Source organism: Protopterus annectens, chromosome 10.part0, assembly GCF_019279795.1.
Source record: "Protopterus annectens isolate FY-2018-M chromosome 10.part0, PAN1.0, whole genome shotgun sequence".
NCBI classification, from domain to species: domain Eukaryota; kingdom Metazoa; phylum Chordata; order Ceratodontiformes; family Protopteridae; genus Protopterus; species Protopterus annectens.
The window spans coordinates 73344605-73362533 of NC_056744.1; the positions used below are offsets into that span (position 1 = coordinate 73344605).

General features: G+C 43.0%; 1 protein-coding gene across 2 annotated transcripts in view; it reads left to right on the plus strand.

Moving 5' to 3' along the window:
- The window catches only part of GGA3 (golgi associated, gamma adaptin ear containing, ARF binding protein 3), a 992054-nt gene that overhangs the window by 322125 nt on the left and 652000 nt on the right, over positions 1–17929 (plus strand). For both annotated transcript variants that reach the window (XM_044085033.1, XM_044085034.1), the window contains exon 7: positions 1651–1731. In XM_044085033.1, the coding sequence (XP_043940968.1) occupies positions 1651–1731 (81 nt within the window). The remainder of the gene's footprint in view (positions 1–1650; positions 1732–17929) is intronic.

Here is a 17929-nt window from a genome sequence, read left to right on the forward strand (position 1 = left end):
ATGTAGTCTAGACTTTGTGGTAACCTTTATGAATCTCTGTCAGTGTTTAAAGCTGCAGGAATATCAGTAGGAAAACTAAAAGTAGGAGGAAGAAGGTGTGAGTTATGTCTGTGTTGTCTGTTCACTCAGTACAGTGTACACTTAGTGTAGGCTTTATTGACTCTGGCGCAAGATCTTTGTTTTTTTTTTTTTCACCTTACATAAGCTGGGAAGGCCACAAGGTTAATTGTCCAAGCAAATCCTAAGTGGTTAGCTAGCTGCATGTCATTCTGCTCTGATAAGCATGGAAAGTCTACAATGCCAGGTTAAGGCATATTTGTTGAGGGCAGCAACAACTACTGCTGCCGTTTCAGGAATTTATTTCAATGCATTTATGAGACAGCTACCTGCAACATATTTCCCCCATTCAATAAGATATTGCAGCAACAATCCTGCATCTCAAACTTCTACTGTTGTGATATGTACTTTTGCAGAACTCTGTTATGGTCAAATACAGGCTGTCTCTGTCTCTGTCTCCTTGCCTCTGATGTTGCTTGCTGTAAGGGTTTGGTCATCTCTTTGTTTTGAGAACTTTATTTGTGACAGAGCTTATGTTTGCTGTGTTTATTATGTATTTGATGGTTGGTGTTCATGTTCATTATGTATTTTATGGTTGTTGCTCACCATTTTAGAAGATGCCTTTATTATTAGACCTGTATTATATATGTTCTGAATTTCATAGAAGTATTAGTTTATACTTCGATAGACCTTTTACTATTGAAGTTCTTCAGTCTTGATAATTTATCAGCTATGGTTTTCCCTTGTGTCATTTAGTGATACATTACACTTTTTCCTTTTCTTTTAAGGTCAAAAAAGAAACATTGAAAGCATGATGTGCACTCTTTATAACTATACAGCCTAGGGTTTACACAACTCTGGACTGTAAGTCCTTGTTGATTGTGGAAGAGTGTCAGTTCAAACAAGAGTGGCTAATGGCTATTTCCCCATTCAGATTTATAATTTCTGTAGCAATGATCTGTATTTGAGCTTTCATTGCTATGTCAAGTACACTTAAAAAATAGGCTTTCTCATTACAGTTCCTATCAGTAATTTCACACTGCTCCAGTATTTAAAAAATATATACCCACGCCTTGTTAAAAAAATAGTAATATTCTATTAATAAAACCACCAAGTCCAAAATATGTATTAAAGTCCATCAGTTTCTAAACTTTCCTCTCTATGAATGACTGTGTAACAGATTTTTATACAGTGTTACCTTATGCCCTGGGTTACTTCCCCTTGGCTATTGTGATTTGTTGAATATGTTGCATCCATTCTATCTTGTCCCTTGTTGCCTTTCTACTGAAGAAATAAAAAAGTTGTCTAAAAACTGACTATGAACCACATTTGCTATACCACATTAGAGGTAAGGGATAGTGCTCAGCTAGACAGCTGTTAGTAAGCAGCCATCAAGATCCTATTGTCAGGCAGCCGTTAGTCATGTATGTGCCTGTTGCAGCAAAACAGGTCTCATACAAATGTACTATTTATTTGCATGTCTTGAGAATTTGAGGTTGTGCCTAATATTTGATGCAAGCAGTGGTATATTATTAAGCAGCAAACACCACTTATAAATGTTCTCTTTAATAATGTAATATGATATCATTGCAGCTTCTGGAGAAATTGCTGAAGAGTAAGAAACCAGAAGACTTGAAGGAGGCCAACAAGCTTATTAAATCAATGGTGAAGGAGGTAAAAAGGCTAACTTCCTGTGTGCTGTAAAATAGCTTTAGAAATGAAGAGTCTTGTACCATTTGTATGTTGCGATATTAGGAACTTAGCTGTTCGGATCCTATCAAAGACTTGAATATATAGTGTTTATTTCTCTTCAGTGCTATTACCTGATATTTCATTAAATTTTCTTTAAACCTTTTTTACAAATCACAATTAAAACAATGCCATAGGTACACATTCATTAATAAGAAAAAACATAGTGACATTTTTTTTATAATTTTTTTGCAGTATGCATATGTTTTCATTGTAACAATTATTAACTCTATTACATAGGTTGCTTAATTCCTTTATTTGTTGTGTTAAGTAGAAGAATTCTCTGACTGCAGTTGCCACATGATGATCGAAGCATAGTGAACTGTTGACTCAGGTACCCATGTCCCAGTCTACATTTTCATTCAGGAGTGGAGTATTGTCTATAGTGTATGCTGAGGTTGTTTGCCAAATGAAACAGAGCTACACATGGTCATGTTTTATTTGATCCCATTTTCACTACACCTTGTAACAATTAATGTAAGCTATTTCTGAATGATACAAAAGTTGAGGGAGGTGGTCTTGACAAGAAAGCCTAGTTTGCTGTCATCTGGAAATTGAGTTAACCAGAGATCCCAGTTCTCAGTTTTTGAAGATCAGAGAAGTAAGCGCCAGCAAGGATAGGTCACAGTACAGAGTCCTTGAGGCCTCAGCAGTTACCTTCATGCTTCCAGATGAGGCACCTGCCACACAAGCTATGTGGATTCTATCTTTTAGCCAATTATCTGTCCATTTAGTCAACTTACAGTGCTGGTGTGGGGTATGGTATCAAAGGCATTGGCTAAGTCAGGGTACACTGTATGAACAGCAGGACCACTGCCAACAGCTTGTGTGACCCTGTTACAAAATGTAACTAAAATTAATAAGTAGGATCTCCATTTGCTGAAGCTGAACTGTTGAGAGTTTAGCTTAATGAGAGTTTTAATGTCGTAATTGACAAAATCATTGGTGTCACACACATCTGGCTCACAGTAGAAATGGGTCTGTAATTAACAGTGTCTGTAATAGGGCAGCATTGTGAAGGGGCATCACCACTGCATTATCTACCCCCATATTGCCTTTTCTAGGCAATGCCGACTGAATCAACTTACCAATGTAACAAAATAAACTAAGGAAATTGTAAAGGCACTACTGATCAATGCTAGGAGCCTAAGCAAAAAACTCCACACACTGCAAGCCCCTGCTGACATTGGAGCCATTGACATCTGTGTACTGACCTAGATATGGATTAAGACAGCGAGCACTTTGGCTGTACAGGGATACAATGTCTTCCACACATTTAGACCAGCTAACGTATAGGAGGGGAAGAAAGGGGGGGGGGGTCTCAGTCTTCATCCTGGAAAGGGTTACATTGGGACTGGTTAAGCAGCATTATGCTCTTAGGTTTCTTCGTATACAACCACAATCATCAAAGTCCCGTACCATGTCATCTTAGCGAGCAACAGAATTCCTTCAGTAACACAGAAATGCCATGTCAGCTACTTAAATGAACAGGAGTCACTTTGCGTTAAGCCCAACACTAGTTTTCTGGATGACTTCAACTACCCACTTTTGTACTGGGCTCAGAGATTTCTGGATTTTGTCTGCACAAGTACCCTGGAACAGTTAGAGCACCTGGTAGAGTAAATAACATCCTTGAACTTGTCCTCATTAGTAAGTGAGCAATGCTCCCCAGTGTAACATTCTCAGTCATCCAGTTCAACCACAAAGCCATCTCCTTCAAAAGAAAATTAAACGTTAAGATCGCCCCTGGTATTTTTAGAAATTTCTCCAAGACAAAGCTCTTGCTTCTAAGTGATATCTTGGCAAGTTTTAAAACCTCCCAAACCCGGAATGCTCTGCCTTCTATGCAGAAAAGTACACCACTAATTTATATCAGCATGCACACAATTGCAGTTAAGCAGTTGTACCCAGAAGAAGCAAATGCAGGGCAAACCCAAAAAACATGGTGGAAACAGCATCAGTAAACTGTATAAGATATGGAAGAAACTTATTGCCAAAAACAGGAAGTGCAACACCCAGCAGGATAGGGATTCTATCACTAAATTAAACAAGCAACTTAGAAACCTAATTAAAACTACAAAGGACAAATTTGAGAAAAAAAAATAGACACACAGACCAATGAAAGCCACAAGGCCATCTTCAGCTATATCCATAATCACAAGGGTAAAGCACAAGCAGTGTGCTGACCTGATTGTAAATGGTGCCATCTATACTGAAGTTGAGGACATAGGTTCATAGGTTCATACTAGGCTATGTCCCCTAGGGCATTTATAAGCCTAGCCAGAGTATGTTTGGCTTTCGCCACCCATTTTAAATTAATTTTGCTATGCCCTTTTTCGAGGTTAGTATACTGTGCCTCTGTCTAACAGTGACACAGAAATGATACCCGGGGTAAACCTACGATCTCCCATCCACTCATCAAGATTCCTCTTGAAGAGATGTCCAACAACTGGGAAGCAGTCCACACAACGTAAGAAATGAAAAAAAAAACAGTTCTTCTGAAGAAGTCTAAGTATGGTTAGATGAAAGCGCTTAACAACGAGTAATAAAGAGAAGTTTTATTTTTATATTCATATTGAGTTGCAGCATCTTGATTCTATCTCCAGGGGAACTGTTTTTTTTTTCATTTCCTCTTGAAGAGAGTCAATGAGGGACACTGCCTAACCTGGACTGGGATTTTATTCCAGAGTGAAGGGAGCCTCTGGGTTATGAATCTGTCCCTCCAGCATGTCCTATTTATTTCAGTGCTGAGGTTCAAGTCTCTCGAGCGCGTAGCTCGATGGGATTTGGATTTTCTGAGGTGCAGCATGTCCATTAATTCCGGGTTGGACATGGCTTTATACGTCAGGCACAGATCGCCTCTGAGCAGGCGGTATGCCACTGAGTAGAGCTGGAGTTTCTTTAACCGGGCAGCATATAACATCTGTTTGAGCCCTTTGATCCTCTTGGTGAGGTACTTTTGGGGTATTTCCAGTTGCTGCAGGTGTCTTGTAAGGTACATCCCAAAAGGGGCATTGTACTCAATTATGGGCCTGATGAGGGATGAGTAAAGAGGCACAATGACCTCCCCTGATCTAGACGTGAATCCCTTCATGATTAGGTGGGCTATATAAAATGTTTTTCTAACCACTTTGGCCACGTGGTTGTCAAATGAGAGATTGCTATCAACTTGGGTCCCCAGGTCCCTAATTACTTCTTCTGTACTTAATGGATTACCACCTATGTGGTAATTTGTGGCACTTTGTTTTTGCCAAAGGGGATGACTATACACTTTTTGGCGTTTAGCTTGAGGCCATGGCTCTGGCACCAGTTGTCTGTTTCTTTGAGGCCCTTTTGTAGGATGCTTGTGTCGGCTGGAGAGTCGATTATGGCGCCCAGTTTGCAGTCATCTGCAAACTTGGTCAGCCACAGTCCTTCCGTGTTGGCCTGTACCTCCGAGAAATATATACTGAACAAGAGAGGTCCCAGGACTGAGCCTTGTGGGACGCCACTTGTAACTGGTTTGGAGTCTGACATGGCTCCAGCAATTCTAACCATGTGGGTTCTGTCCTTGAGCCAGTTTGCAACCCATCTAGTGACATAGGGGTTTATATTTAAGCTGGTGAGCTTATCTATAATGCCCGAGTGGGGTATTGTATTGAAGGCTTTTGCGAGGTCTAGGTAGGCTGTGTGGACCACCTTCCCTCGTCAATGGCCTTGGTGACTGTTTCAAAGAAATCAACCAGGTTTAAGAGGCAGGATCTGCCCTTAACAAAGCCGAACTGGGTAGGATCCAGTGTCTGTAGGTCCCCAATATCTTTATTTATGAGGTTCATGATGATCCTTTCCATAGCTTTGCAGACCAAGCTAGCCAGGCTTATGGGGCGATAGTTTCCAGGATCCGTTGAGGCACCACCTTTATGGAGAGGGACCACTGTTGCTGTACGCCACTCTTTGGGTACATATCCTGTAGTAAGGCTGAGATTGAATAGTAGTTTTATGTTTGGGTTTAACTCTTCTTGGAGTTCATGTAGGACGCAGCCCGGGACACCGTCTGGTCCCATTGATGCTGTGTTTTTTGCTTTGGAGAGGGTGGCTCTTACCTGAGCATCTGAGATGTCAGGGGGGCAGCACTCTGCTGGGATAGATATTTGCCCTTTTGGTGGGGGGGGGGAGTTTGCGCTGAGCCTGTCAGCTAGGATGTTGGCAATGTCTGTGGGTTCGATGTATTTTTTGTCATTTTGGACTAATTCTGAGCATATCTGGGAATTCCCATCCAGGTTCCTAACATAACTAAAGAAAGCCTTGTGATTATCCTTAGTGTCCTGTGCAATTTTTCTCTCGAAGGTGGCCTTGGACGATTTTATGAGTGCCCGTAGTTTTTTGCTAATACTGATCAGTGATGCCTTCCCTTTTTGGGATTTTGCTCTATCATGTAGTAGCTTCCTCCTTCTATTGTATAGTTTGTTTATGGCTGGGGTCCACCAGACAGGATGTCCGCCTTTGGAGGATTGGGTTTTGGTTTTATTTGGGATTGCATGATCCATGCATTCCTGAAGGTGTTCATAGAATGCATTTATAAAGGATTCTGCGGTCTGGGCCGTATTTTCCACAGGCTCGTGGGCTTTGAAGGATTCCACCTAGGTTTTGAGGAGTGTGAAATTTGCTTTAGAGAAGTTTTTCACTGTGGTTTTCTGGGCAGGGGGTGGGGTTGGGATGTGAATATCTAATGAGATTAGTTTATGGTCTGATCTTACCAATGAGGGATACACTTCTGGTCTGGAGCATAGAGTCCCCATGTTGGTGATGATCAGGTCCAGTATGTTTTCCCCTCTTGTGGGAGTGGTAACAAGTTGTTCCATAGCATTTGAGTTTATAAATTCTAGGAACCTTTGGGCTAGGGTGTTGGAGCTAGAGTAATGCTCCCAGTCTATGTTTGGGTAGTTGAAGTCGCCCAATATAATGGTGTTTGGAGAGACCTTCATATTTTCCAGTGTTCTCAGGAAGGCTGAGTGGGGTTCCTGGGTTTGGGAGGGTGGTCTGTAGCAGGCTATAAACTGGAAGGCAGTTTTACCCACTGTTAGTTGCACATGGATAGTCTCTGATGCTTCGTGCTGTGCCACCAACCTGGAGGTGTGGGTATCTTTGACGAATATTGATACTCCCCCTCCTTTTGTGGTTCGGTCCAAGTTTTGGGGCCGAAAAGCATGGTATGAGGTATAACCTGGTAGTGCTGGGGTGCTCTCGGGAGCCTTGAACCAGGTTTCTGTTACTGCACAGATTTCGATGTTCTCCATGCTAAGGAGAGTTTCGAGTGCGTGCATCTTGAAGTTTAGACTTCTGGCGTTGAGTAGCATCACTCTTAGTTTCTTATCCCTTGTGATACCTATGGAGGTGGGTTTGTCTTTTGAGCCTTGACTAAAAAAGACACTATGGGGGAAGCAAGAGCCTTTGCCAATATCAGAAAGCCCGGGGGTGACAGGTGCAAGCCGTCCCTAGCGAAGCATCGTGGCTTGTCGAGCATGTCATCCCAGGCTGACAGGCATTGGATCCCCTTTGAATGACACCAATACCTAAGCCAATTGTTGAAATTGATCATCTTGTCTTCATATTGTGGCATCATTCTTGGTGAGGGTAAGATGCTACTCAAGTTCAGGGTCATACCGGCCTGGGCTACATGCTCAGAGAGCTCCTCTATGTCTCTTTTCATATAGTCCAGGGAAGTATGTCTCAGGTCATTCACACCAGCATGGACAATGACTGAGTCATATTTGTACTTGCCTTGGAGTGACCCGAGTGCTTGTGTTATGTGGCGGATTCTAGCGCCCGACATAGTACACTTGCTGGCTGACAAATTCAGCAACAACTTCAGTCCCTGTAATTTCAGAAGAAATATAAAAACCTGTACAACCCCAGCCATCATACAGGAGCACAGACTAGAGCCATTCTCAAAGGCCAGAAATACATTATCTGTGGGCCCTGACAGCATCCCAGGATGCATCCTGAATTGCATGAAAGATATCTCTGTGACCCTAAAAACACTGTTCAACCTCAGCCTTCCAACAGACATGGGATATAGAACTGCAGCAGTCATACCTCTGCATAAGGGAGGACCATCCACCGACTTGGGTAATTGTTGTCCCATAAGACTGACCAGCATAATATGTACAGCTATGGAAAGACTTATCATGAAATTAGTCAAAAAAACATAGGAAACCTCCATACACTGGACCCATCCCAGTTTGGTTGTGTCAAAGGCATGTTATTCTTGCTCATCTTAGTGAGCTTTTTTGAAAAAGCTATGGACAAAAAGAACATGGTATACAGTATCTACTTTTTAAATACCTTTATTAAATTATCACTTAAGACATAGGCACACTTACATTAACAGAAAAGAAGACAAATCTTATTAACATTTTTACCCTTTACATGCATTATGCACCACGTATCTTTTCTATCCTTATAAATATCATCAGTCCAACATTATATAAATTGCTGAATTCATGTCTTTCCTTAAATCTCACTCCTCCTGACCATTATTCTTCTTGTATTGCTCCCACAATTTCCATTTACTTCTATGTAATTTGCTCCTTCCCTTTTTTAATTATCCTGCTCCTGGTTCTTTTATCTCTCTTATAATATTCAGTACTTCAAATACAATTGGTTTAGACTTTGATTTCAATTTTTATAGTAACTTCTTTTTTGGCAGCCAACAGAATTAAACTTAATAAGGCCTTCTTATGTGTAGACAACTGAGATCCTGTGTCCCAGCTCCGAAGAATCATTTCTTTAGTTACAGCCATTTGTTCACCCAATAACTCTGACAGGGACTTTGAATGAATCTGCCAACCCATTACACTCCCAAAACGTGTTCCCAGTTACCTCTTTCCTCCCCATCATACCTCTAACAAGTGCTATATTTTGTCCAGATACTCCCTTATTTTCTCTTTAGTACCCTACAGTTGCACATATTCTTGTTTAGTGAAATTCCCCTTATTATTTGATACTTTAACCTTTGTTAGCCCCTCTAATTCTTAATTCTTTTGTAATACCTTTATTAAATTATCACTTATAACATAGGCAGCCATTTATAATAAAAAGAAAACAAACCATATTAACATGTTCCTAAATGTAAACAGTATACATTACATTTTGTGAATAACTATCATCAATCCAACATTACATCAAATGTTCAATTCCTGCCTTCCCTTGAATCTCAGTTCTCCTCCAAAACATTATTCTGCATGCATTGTTCCCACAATTTCAATTTTTTCTATGTAAGTTTCTCCTACCCTTTTCTTCTTCTTTCGGCTTTTTCCCGGTTAGGGGTCGCCACAGCGGATCACCTGTCCACTCATGATTGGCAGTAGAGTTTTACGGTGTCGAGTTGCCAGTCCGGCGCCCAACCTTCCACAGAAGGCGCTACCCTTTTCTAAAGATCCCATTTCCAGTTCTTGCTCCGTTACAATATTCAGTATTTCAAATACAGTTGGTTTAGACTTTGATTTCCATTGTCTAGTAAGTGCTTTTTTGGCAACCACCAGAGTTAAACTTAGCAAGGCCTTATTATGTCTAGGCACTTCAGATCTTGCATTACAGCTCCAAAAAAATGATTTCCTAAGTTACACCCATTTGCTGATGCAATATTTCTAACCAAGTACCCTGTAGGGGATTGTTGAAGTCTGCCAATTTATTACACTGCCAAAGCATATGATCCTAGTTACCACTTTCTTCCCCATCACACCTGCAACATTTGTCATCTACCTGAGGAAAAAACTTTGAAAACTACTTGGGGTTTAAAAATATCTGTGCAAACACTTCCATGCAAAAATCCTAAATGTTCTACACTTCTTTGCATACTTGGGAGCTGTACATATGTCTTCCTATTGTTTTCTTATGAATTGCTTATCCAGTCTGTCTTCCCAGGCTTTTCTAACTTACTCTGACTGATTCCTGTGCTTATATAAGAAAGGGAAAAGAAAAAAACTGTTTCCTCTGTTCATACTTGAATTTTTACATGCGATCTCTCATATATATCCTCCTAATTAACCTTCTCAGTTAATGCAAGTGCTTCTGTTGCCATACTCCTAATATCCAAGCTTACTTTGTTGAATGCTTTCTCTGTGTCATGACCCACCATCCACACTGGTATTTTCTTACACTCTGCTTCCATCTGGATCATCATCATTGTTCTGTTAATGTTGTCAGATATTTGCCTCCCCTCCACAAAACCACATTGATCCATATCTGTCAATTCTGGCAACATGTTTGCCATTCTTTCAGCTATCATGGACATAAGCACTTTGTAATCATTCTTTACAACTGAAATGGGCCTATATGAAGCTGGATCTGATAGGTCTTTACGGTCTTTCATAGCTTTCTTCCAAGATGTTGGTGCTTCCACTCCTATTCTAATACTGTTAAGCAAAAATTTCCAGATCTGTCACTTTCTTCCCTTCTTGCTTCCAAACTACTACAGGAATACCATCTTTTCCTGGAAGCTTTCCTGCAGATTGATTGTATGTCACTCTTTTTATCTCATCTTCATTTGTCTTAACTGTTAATTGTTGAGCATTGTCTACCTCTATCCTTGGTACACTTAAGTCTTCCATAAATATTTCCATTTTTGCCCTTTCCTGGTTTCCACATTTCTCTGCTTATTGCAATTTTTTCATAAACTTTCCTATATATCTCTAAGCCTGTACATGATCTGGTTATTTTTCTTGTTATAGGCTCCTTAACTTTGGTAACAATGCTTTGCACTTTCTTTTGCCCAAGTCATTGTGCCAAAAGGTTTTTGTACTCTGGAATTATCAACAAACAGTTGCTTAACAGCAGTCTTTATAAACTCATGCATATTATAAAGATACTACCTTACTTTCCCCTTCTTGTTCTGTTAGATTTTCCGTATTCTGCAATACTTTGGCCTTTGTCAGCCCTCTGAATAGTTCCTATTACTTCTTAACTATTTCTCTTCTCCTTTTATTTCTACCCTGTTTTTAAACTCCACTTTCATTTTATCCAACTTATTAGTTATGACTTTTCAAAGTATTTCTGATGTTCATTGTGCATACAGCTGCAGTCATAACAGATGGGTTCTCCTGCCATCAGGCGGGTCCTCGGTCAGCCGAATTCCAAAGTCTAGGTCCGGCGTCGGTTGTCGTCGCTTCTTCCCTGACGTCAGTGCGCCAGGGGTATAAAAGAACCAGCCAACGCCATTTTCTTCAGTCTTTCTTGCCGCGCGGTGCCCGAAGCAGAAGCAGTTCGCAAGTGCCGGTCGGCCAGCTCCTGAAATTACGAAAATTTTGCAACCGAAGTCTTCTTGAAAGCTAAGTACCCCGTTGGGGAAACTTTTCTTGCCTCAGACCGATGTCAGTCAAAGTTAATAATTGTATTTCTTGTGGGAAGCAAATACCGCATAAGGATTTTCATTCCCTTTGCATTCCTTGCGTAGGCCCAGACCATGACGTCTCGGTCTGTCGTTTTTGTGCTACATTCAACAAACGCACCATTAAGCGTCGGGCAGAGTTCGCACAGCACTATTTTGGCAGAAAATTTAACTATATTATGTCGTCGGATACTCCGACTCCAGTTTTGTCTAAAAAACACAAAGATAAGGACCGACACACGAGGTCCGCAGCCTCTACCGACACCACGCCAAAGCCGACTACAGGTGGTCCGGTTCTCAGCGAGGCACCTATGCAGCCCCTGCCTACCGATGACACTTCATTGGCAGTGTCTTCTGTGCCCGAGGTCACAGGCTCCTCGGCCCACACCCCGACTACAGATACCGAAGCCACTATTGGTGAATCTCAAAATGTAGACAGGTCTGCCTCCTCTCAAGGTGTCTTCAGACTTTCATCTTCTTTTTCTATCAAGGCTTTCACTAAGTCTAAAGCAGCCATGCATTCTAAGAAACAAACTCCACAGGGCCCTTCTCCAGGCCCCATGCCTAAAAAACAGATGCTTAAAATGGCTGAGGATTTGATTACTCTTATCAGGGGTTCTCAACCCCCCCGGACAAAAGGCCCAGAGTGGAGGAAGAATCCCCCTCCTCTGACCAGGCTTCCATTATTTCAGATCACTCTGATGAACAGGAACATTCTTACTCCCCTTTTGAAGATTCTGATGCTGAGGAGTCCATTCCCTCTGTTTCCCCCCCCCAGAGGATTTCTCATTTGGGGAAACCTTGCATACCTTAAGGGATCACTTCCACTGGGAAGGCCAAGAGTACTCAGATTCCAAGAAAAGGCTTAGGGATTTTGTCTTGCTACCCCAGCACAGGCCTCTGGCTATACCTCCTGTCTTAGACATACTAGATGATGTGTACTCGGAGGCCTGCCTTAACCCGGATTCTTTACCTCCAGCCCCAGTCAAGCCTGACGGGTACTACCGGGTTCCTGACTCATACCATTTTTTATACAAAAGCCATGCGGCTGACCTAGAAACTATCTCACAGGGCCCCAAGGGAATTAAGGCCTCCACTGCTAAAAACCCATTACCTTCCGAGAGAGATTCCAGATCCTTAGAATGGTGGGAAAAAAAGGTATACACCTCGGCCACCTTAACCATGAGGGCATTAAACTGCCAGTTCCATATGCTAAAGTACCAACAGTTTCTGTTATCACAGTTGAGAAGTAAAATATCACAACCTGAACAACCAGACTTGAAGGAGTTGCAGGATTTGATGCATAGTGCAGAACAAGTAGGTAAACATACCTTGCAATGTGGTTTTGATGCTCTAGAGGCCTCATGTAGAGCTGCTGTAACAGGATCAGTCATACGTAGACATGCCTGGCTCAAGGAGCAAACCTTACCAGATCATGTAAAAGCTAAATTACTAGATGCCCTCTACAAAATGATGTATTATTTGGTGTTAAAGCTGAGGAGGTATTAAAGAAAATGGAGGAAAAGGCTAAATCAATGCAAACAGTGAAGGATTTTCTACAGGTACAACCTCCACGTTTCAGTAGAAATTGGCCTTCCAAAAATTGGTCCTTTCCAGCCACGGACAGACCCCAAAGAGGTAGATACGGGCGCCCGAGGGGCAGAGGGCAATCTCAAGGATCGTTTAGAGGCAGACAATGGCAAGCTCCTACACAAAGAGGTGGTGAGGATAGTTCGCAGCCATTCAGAAAGCAAGCCCAATGACTTTCCCCTTTGCATGCCAAGCAAGGCTCAAATGGCAGCACCCTTAGGCAGGAAACTGGCATTATTTTCAAAAAATTGGCATATTGTCACAAAAGACAAATGGATCATGGACATTATAAACAGAGGCTACAGATTCCATTTTCACACCCTTCCAAAAATGAGAGGCATGCCAAACCTGCCACACAATCAAAGGGCAGAGGCACAAAAACAAATTTCAGATCTAATGGACATGAAAGCTATTCAAGAGGTACCTACTCACGAACAAGGTCAAGGTTTTTATTCCAGACTATTCCTGGTACCAAGGAAGGGAAAAGATTGGAGACCTATTTTGGACCTATCCATCCTAAACACATTTTTACTTGTACCAAAATTCAGGATGCTTACATTACAGCAGCTTCTTCCCATGCTGGGCAAGGAGTCTTGGCTGGTAACACTGGACCTCAAGGAGGCATACCTGCATGTCCCAATCAGACAAAATTGCAGAAGATACCTCAGATTTCTTGCAGGTTCAACCCATTATCAATTCTCTGCATTGCCCTTTGGCTTATCTACTGCGCCCAGAGTATTCACAAAATGCCTGGCATCAGTAATTGCCTACTGCAGACTTCAAGGGATACAAATGTACCCATATTTGGACGACTGCCTTATCCAAGCGGACAGCAAGCACATACTTCTGAAACATCTGGCTTTTGTAATAATGTTGTTGAATTCTCTGGGATACACAGTCAACAAAAAGAAATCAAGGCTAATACCCTCTCAGAAAATAATTTTCCTGGGTGCCAACTTGGACACACACACCCAGATGGCCTACCTCATACCAGAGAAGCAGGGGCAACTAACTCAATACTTCAGAACACTAGGAAATTTCACCAGGCTGACTGCAAGGAAAATCCTGCAGTCTCTGGGATTCATGGCATCTTGCATCCTACTAATCCCATGTGCAAAGCTGCATATGAGGAAACTTCAATGGTACCTGAAAAACCTATGGTCTCAACACAGCCACAGTTTGGAAACAATAATACCACTAATTCCATGTCTTCAAAAGGAATTTCTGTGGTGGGCTCAAGCATGCCAAACAAACACATGTCTCCCATTCTGCAAGCCTCAAGCAAATCAAGTCATCACAACAGACGCCTCGGACTACGCCTGGGGGGCGCACATGACAGATTGGTGCATTCAGGGCAAATGGTCCCAAAAAGAAAAGCACCTTCACATCAATCAAAAGGAAATGCTAGCAGTAATAAATGCTATTATAGCCTTCAAAGACCTTCTGCATCCAGGTCAACTATTGATAAGGACAGACAACACCACAGTAATGTGGTACATAAACAAACAGGGAGGAACCCATTCATACCCCCTATGCAGGCTGGCCATGTCACTTTGGAACATGGCTCTGGAATTACAAATCTAACTTCAAGCACAGTACTTGCCAGGCAAGGAAAACACGCTGGCAGACAACCTAAGCAGAAATATGACAGATCCACACGAATGGAAGTTGTATCCTCAAGTTTTTACAGAGATAATTCAAGCATGGGGAAGGCCAGACATAGATCTCTTTGCCTCCCACAAAAATCAGCAATTGACAAAATTCTGCTCAAGGAATTTTCATCCACAGGCCTGGAAAGTGGACGCTCTCTCTTTCAGTTGGACAACCATGACAGTTTATGCCTTTCCACCTCTTCCTCTGCTGCCCAAAGTTCTATTAAAACCAGAGCAGACAGACCAAAGATGATTCTCATTGCTCCAGACTGGCCAAGACAGCACTGGTACCCACTCCTGAGGAGCCTGACGCATTCCCCTCCATGGACCCTACCTCTAATGCCTCTTCTTCTGACTCAGCACAGCTTCAAAACTCTTCACAGTCAGCTGAAAACACTCAATCTAGCCGCATGGAAGATTCCTTAACATCACAACACACCCTACTCTCCAAGGAGGTGCAGGATGTCATTTTGGAGGCCAGAAGGCCGTCTACTAGAAAAGCTTACTCCGCAAAATGGAAACGGTTTTGTGCCTGGAATGAGAAAAAGGGCCAGAATCCTGGAAAACTGAATTTACCTCAAATATTACAGTATCTAGCTGAGCTGCTAAGCAGTGGACTTTCATTCTCCTACATCGAAATCCATGCCTCAGCCATTTCTGCAGAATACAACACTGATCCACCTTTATTCTCTCACCCCCTCTTAAGACAGTTCCTCAGAGGGGCTAAGAATATAAAACCCCCAAGGAAACAACCAATACCTGCTTGGGATCTCAATTTCATTCTAGAAAAGCTGACCTTGCCTCCTTTTGAGCCAGCTGCCTCAACAGATTTGCAGTATTTGTCCTGGAAAACAGCTTTCCTTCTGGCTATCACCTCAGCTCGTAGGGTATTGGAACTACAAGCCCTCATGGCTGTGCAGCCTTTTATCATCTTCCATCAGGACAGAGTTTCCTTATGAACCAACCCGTCCTTTATGCCAAAGGTGGTATCCAGGGTAGCTTTGAATCAGGCTATACACTTACCTACCTTCTACCCTAATCCTCAAAACAAAGGGGAGAGACTGCTACATTCCTTGGACATCCACAGACAGCTGCGTTATTATTTGGACAGAACAAAGCCTTTCAGAAAATCAGAACAGCTCTTTGTGTCCTATGCTACAGGAGCTCAAGGGAAGCCAATTTCCAAACAGACAATCTCAAAATGGATAGCCCACTGCATACGCTTTTGTTACTCTTTTCATTGTAAAACTGTACCTGCAGGCATCAGATCTCACTCCACAAGGGCCACAGCTACCTCTGCAGCTTTCCTCAGAGGAGTTCCTACCAAAGATATTTTGGAAGCAGCCACTTGGAGTTCTGTGCATACCTTCTCCAAGCACTGCCACCTGCCATTATACTCCAAAACTAGAGCAGGCTTTGCCACTGCAGTCTTGCAGGGCATTCTGGCTCCTCCTAGTTCCACCTAGTGCCTACCACCCCTTTCTTAGCTTTGGGATTCTACCCATCTGTTATGACTGCAGCTGTATGCACGATGAACATAGTACAGTTTTGTACCTACCATAAATGTAGATGTTCGAGTGTTAATACAGCTGCAGTCCAGGTTTCCCTCCCTCCTTCCCCTCTTGGGACAGGCCTATTGGCTAACACCTCCTCATACAACCTGATTGGGGTATTCTTTTATGATGTATTTGCTTGCAACTACTGTATTTTGATTATTTGCATTGCTTTATTACACAAATTTATGTATTGCCTTCCTTCTGGGGGCACCTGACATCTGGGGCAATAAAAACTGAAGAAAATGGCGTCGGCTGGTTCTTTTATACCCCTGGCGCACTGACGTCAGGGAAGAAGTGATGACAACCGACGCCGGATCTAGACTTTGGAATTCGGCCGACCGAGGACCCGCCTGACGGCAGGAGAACCCATCTGATGTTATGTGATCCTATCTCGCCTACATTCTGTACTGATGGGCTCAGAGCCGATCCCTAGGCTCCGACTCGGCACGCTATACTATAGAGCGAGGCCTCTTATTGGCTGAGCTATTTCTTATCCCAGGATGCACCACCACTAATCCCCCAGATCTCGTTTGCCGCTTACAAGCTAAGACGTGGTCTCAACTTGGCTGGGCTAAGTACTAATTTATTTAGACTTTTCCTGTCAGGAATTTGCTCGTTTTCAACCCAAAAGCTGTTTTAACAGCTATTGTTGTGATACGTGTGTGTATTTGGTGATTTTGTTGAGAAAGTTGTTCTTTTTGTTAAGGGAAGGTTTCCCGTTTTAGTTAGAGGGGCCTTCCCCTTTTGCTATTCTAGCGTTTATTTGTGGGTCAAGTACCCGTTTTAGTTAGAGGGTCTTGACCCTCTCTTGCTGTGTTTTTTCTTGTGCACTGTGTTATTGTGTAAAAAAAAAAAAAAAAAAAAAAAAAACTTTATAATTTGAACTTAAACTAGCTAGTTTTTCGTGTTATCTTAGATAGCCGTGTTTTTCTCTTTAGTCATGTCCAAAGAGCATAAACCCTCTGGGTTTAAAAAATGCACGAGGTGTGGTTTTAAGATGTCCATAATGGACGACCACTCCTCGTGCGTGTACTGTTTAGGCGCCAAGCACCTACAAGAATCATGTAACGTGTGTCACGCCTTCTCATCAAGGGTCCTCCAGGAGAGGAAAAACAAATTAATCCTTAAGGGGTTAATCAAGCCATCCTTTGAGGAGGCTTTATCTTTGTCTCCCTCTCCTTCAAAAAAGAAGAAAGCATCGGCTCCGACCAGTCAGTCGGAACCGACTGCCAAAAAACCTAGGCAGACTTCTCCATCGGCTCCACGGACTTCGGAGCCGAGGGCAGAACGGTCTGCCTCGATGCCTCCAGTCTCGACCCCTCTGGTTTTGGAGCCGAGGACTGGGGCATCGAGAGGCGGGTCACCTTCATCGGCTCCAATGATATTGGAGCCGATGAGGGTTACCGGCTCAGACTCTTCCCCTTCGGAGCCGAAGTCCTTATCGGCACCGAGGGGAAATTGCCTTGAGATCTCCCTCGGAGCCGATAGTTATAGAATCCATTCGGAGCCAGTCCCCTAGTCCTTTGGAGCCGATGGAGAAATCGGTTCGGACCCGATCGGTATCGTCCAGATCATCCAAGATGTCTGATTCGGACATCGACAGGATGCTCCTAAGACTCTTCCAGTCTACGGTGTTCCAAAAGTTAGTTTCGGCTCCAGCCCATTCGGCTTCGGAGCCGATGGTCCACCTTGCTACAATGGTTCCTCCTCCAACAGCCACGGCACCGTTGGAGCCAGTGCAGGTGGAACCGGTGGAGGTTTTAGGGTCGGGCTCGTCCCTTACTCCAACTCCGGCTCTTGGGTCGGAGTTCGGTACGCGGACTTCTTCCGTCGGCTCTGGGGGGGATGCTTCGGGACTGATGTTTTCGGTCCCAAGCCTTCCTCTCAGTGCGTCGGCTGCGGGGGTGTCGTCTACCGTCGTGGCCACGGAGGTGGGACCCTCTCAGGATTCTGGTGGT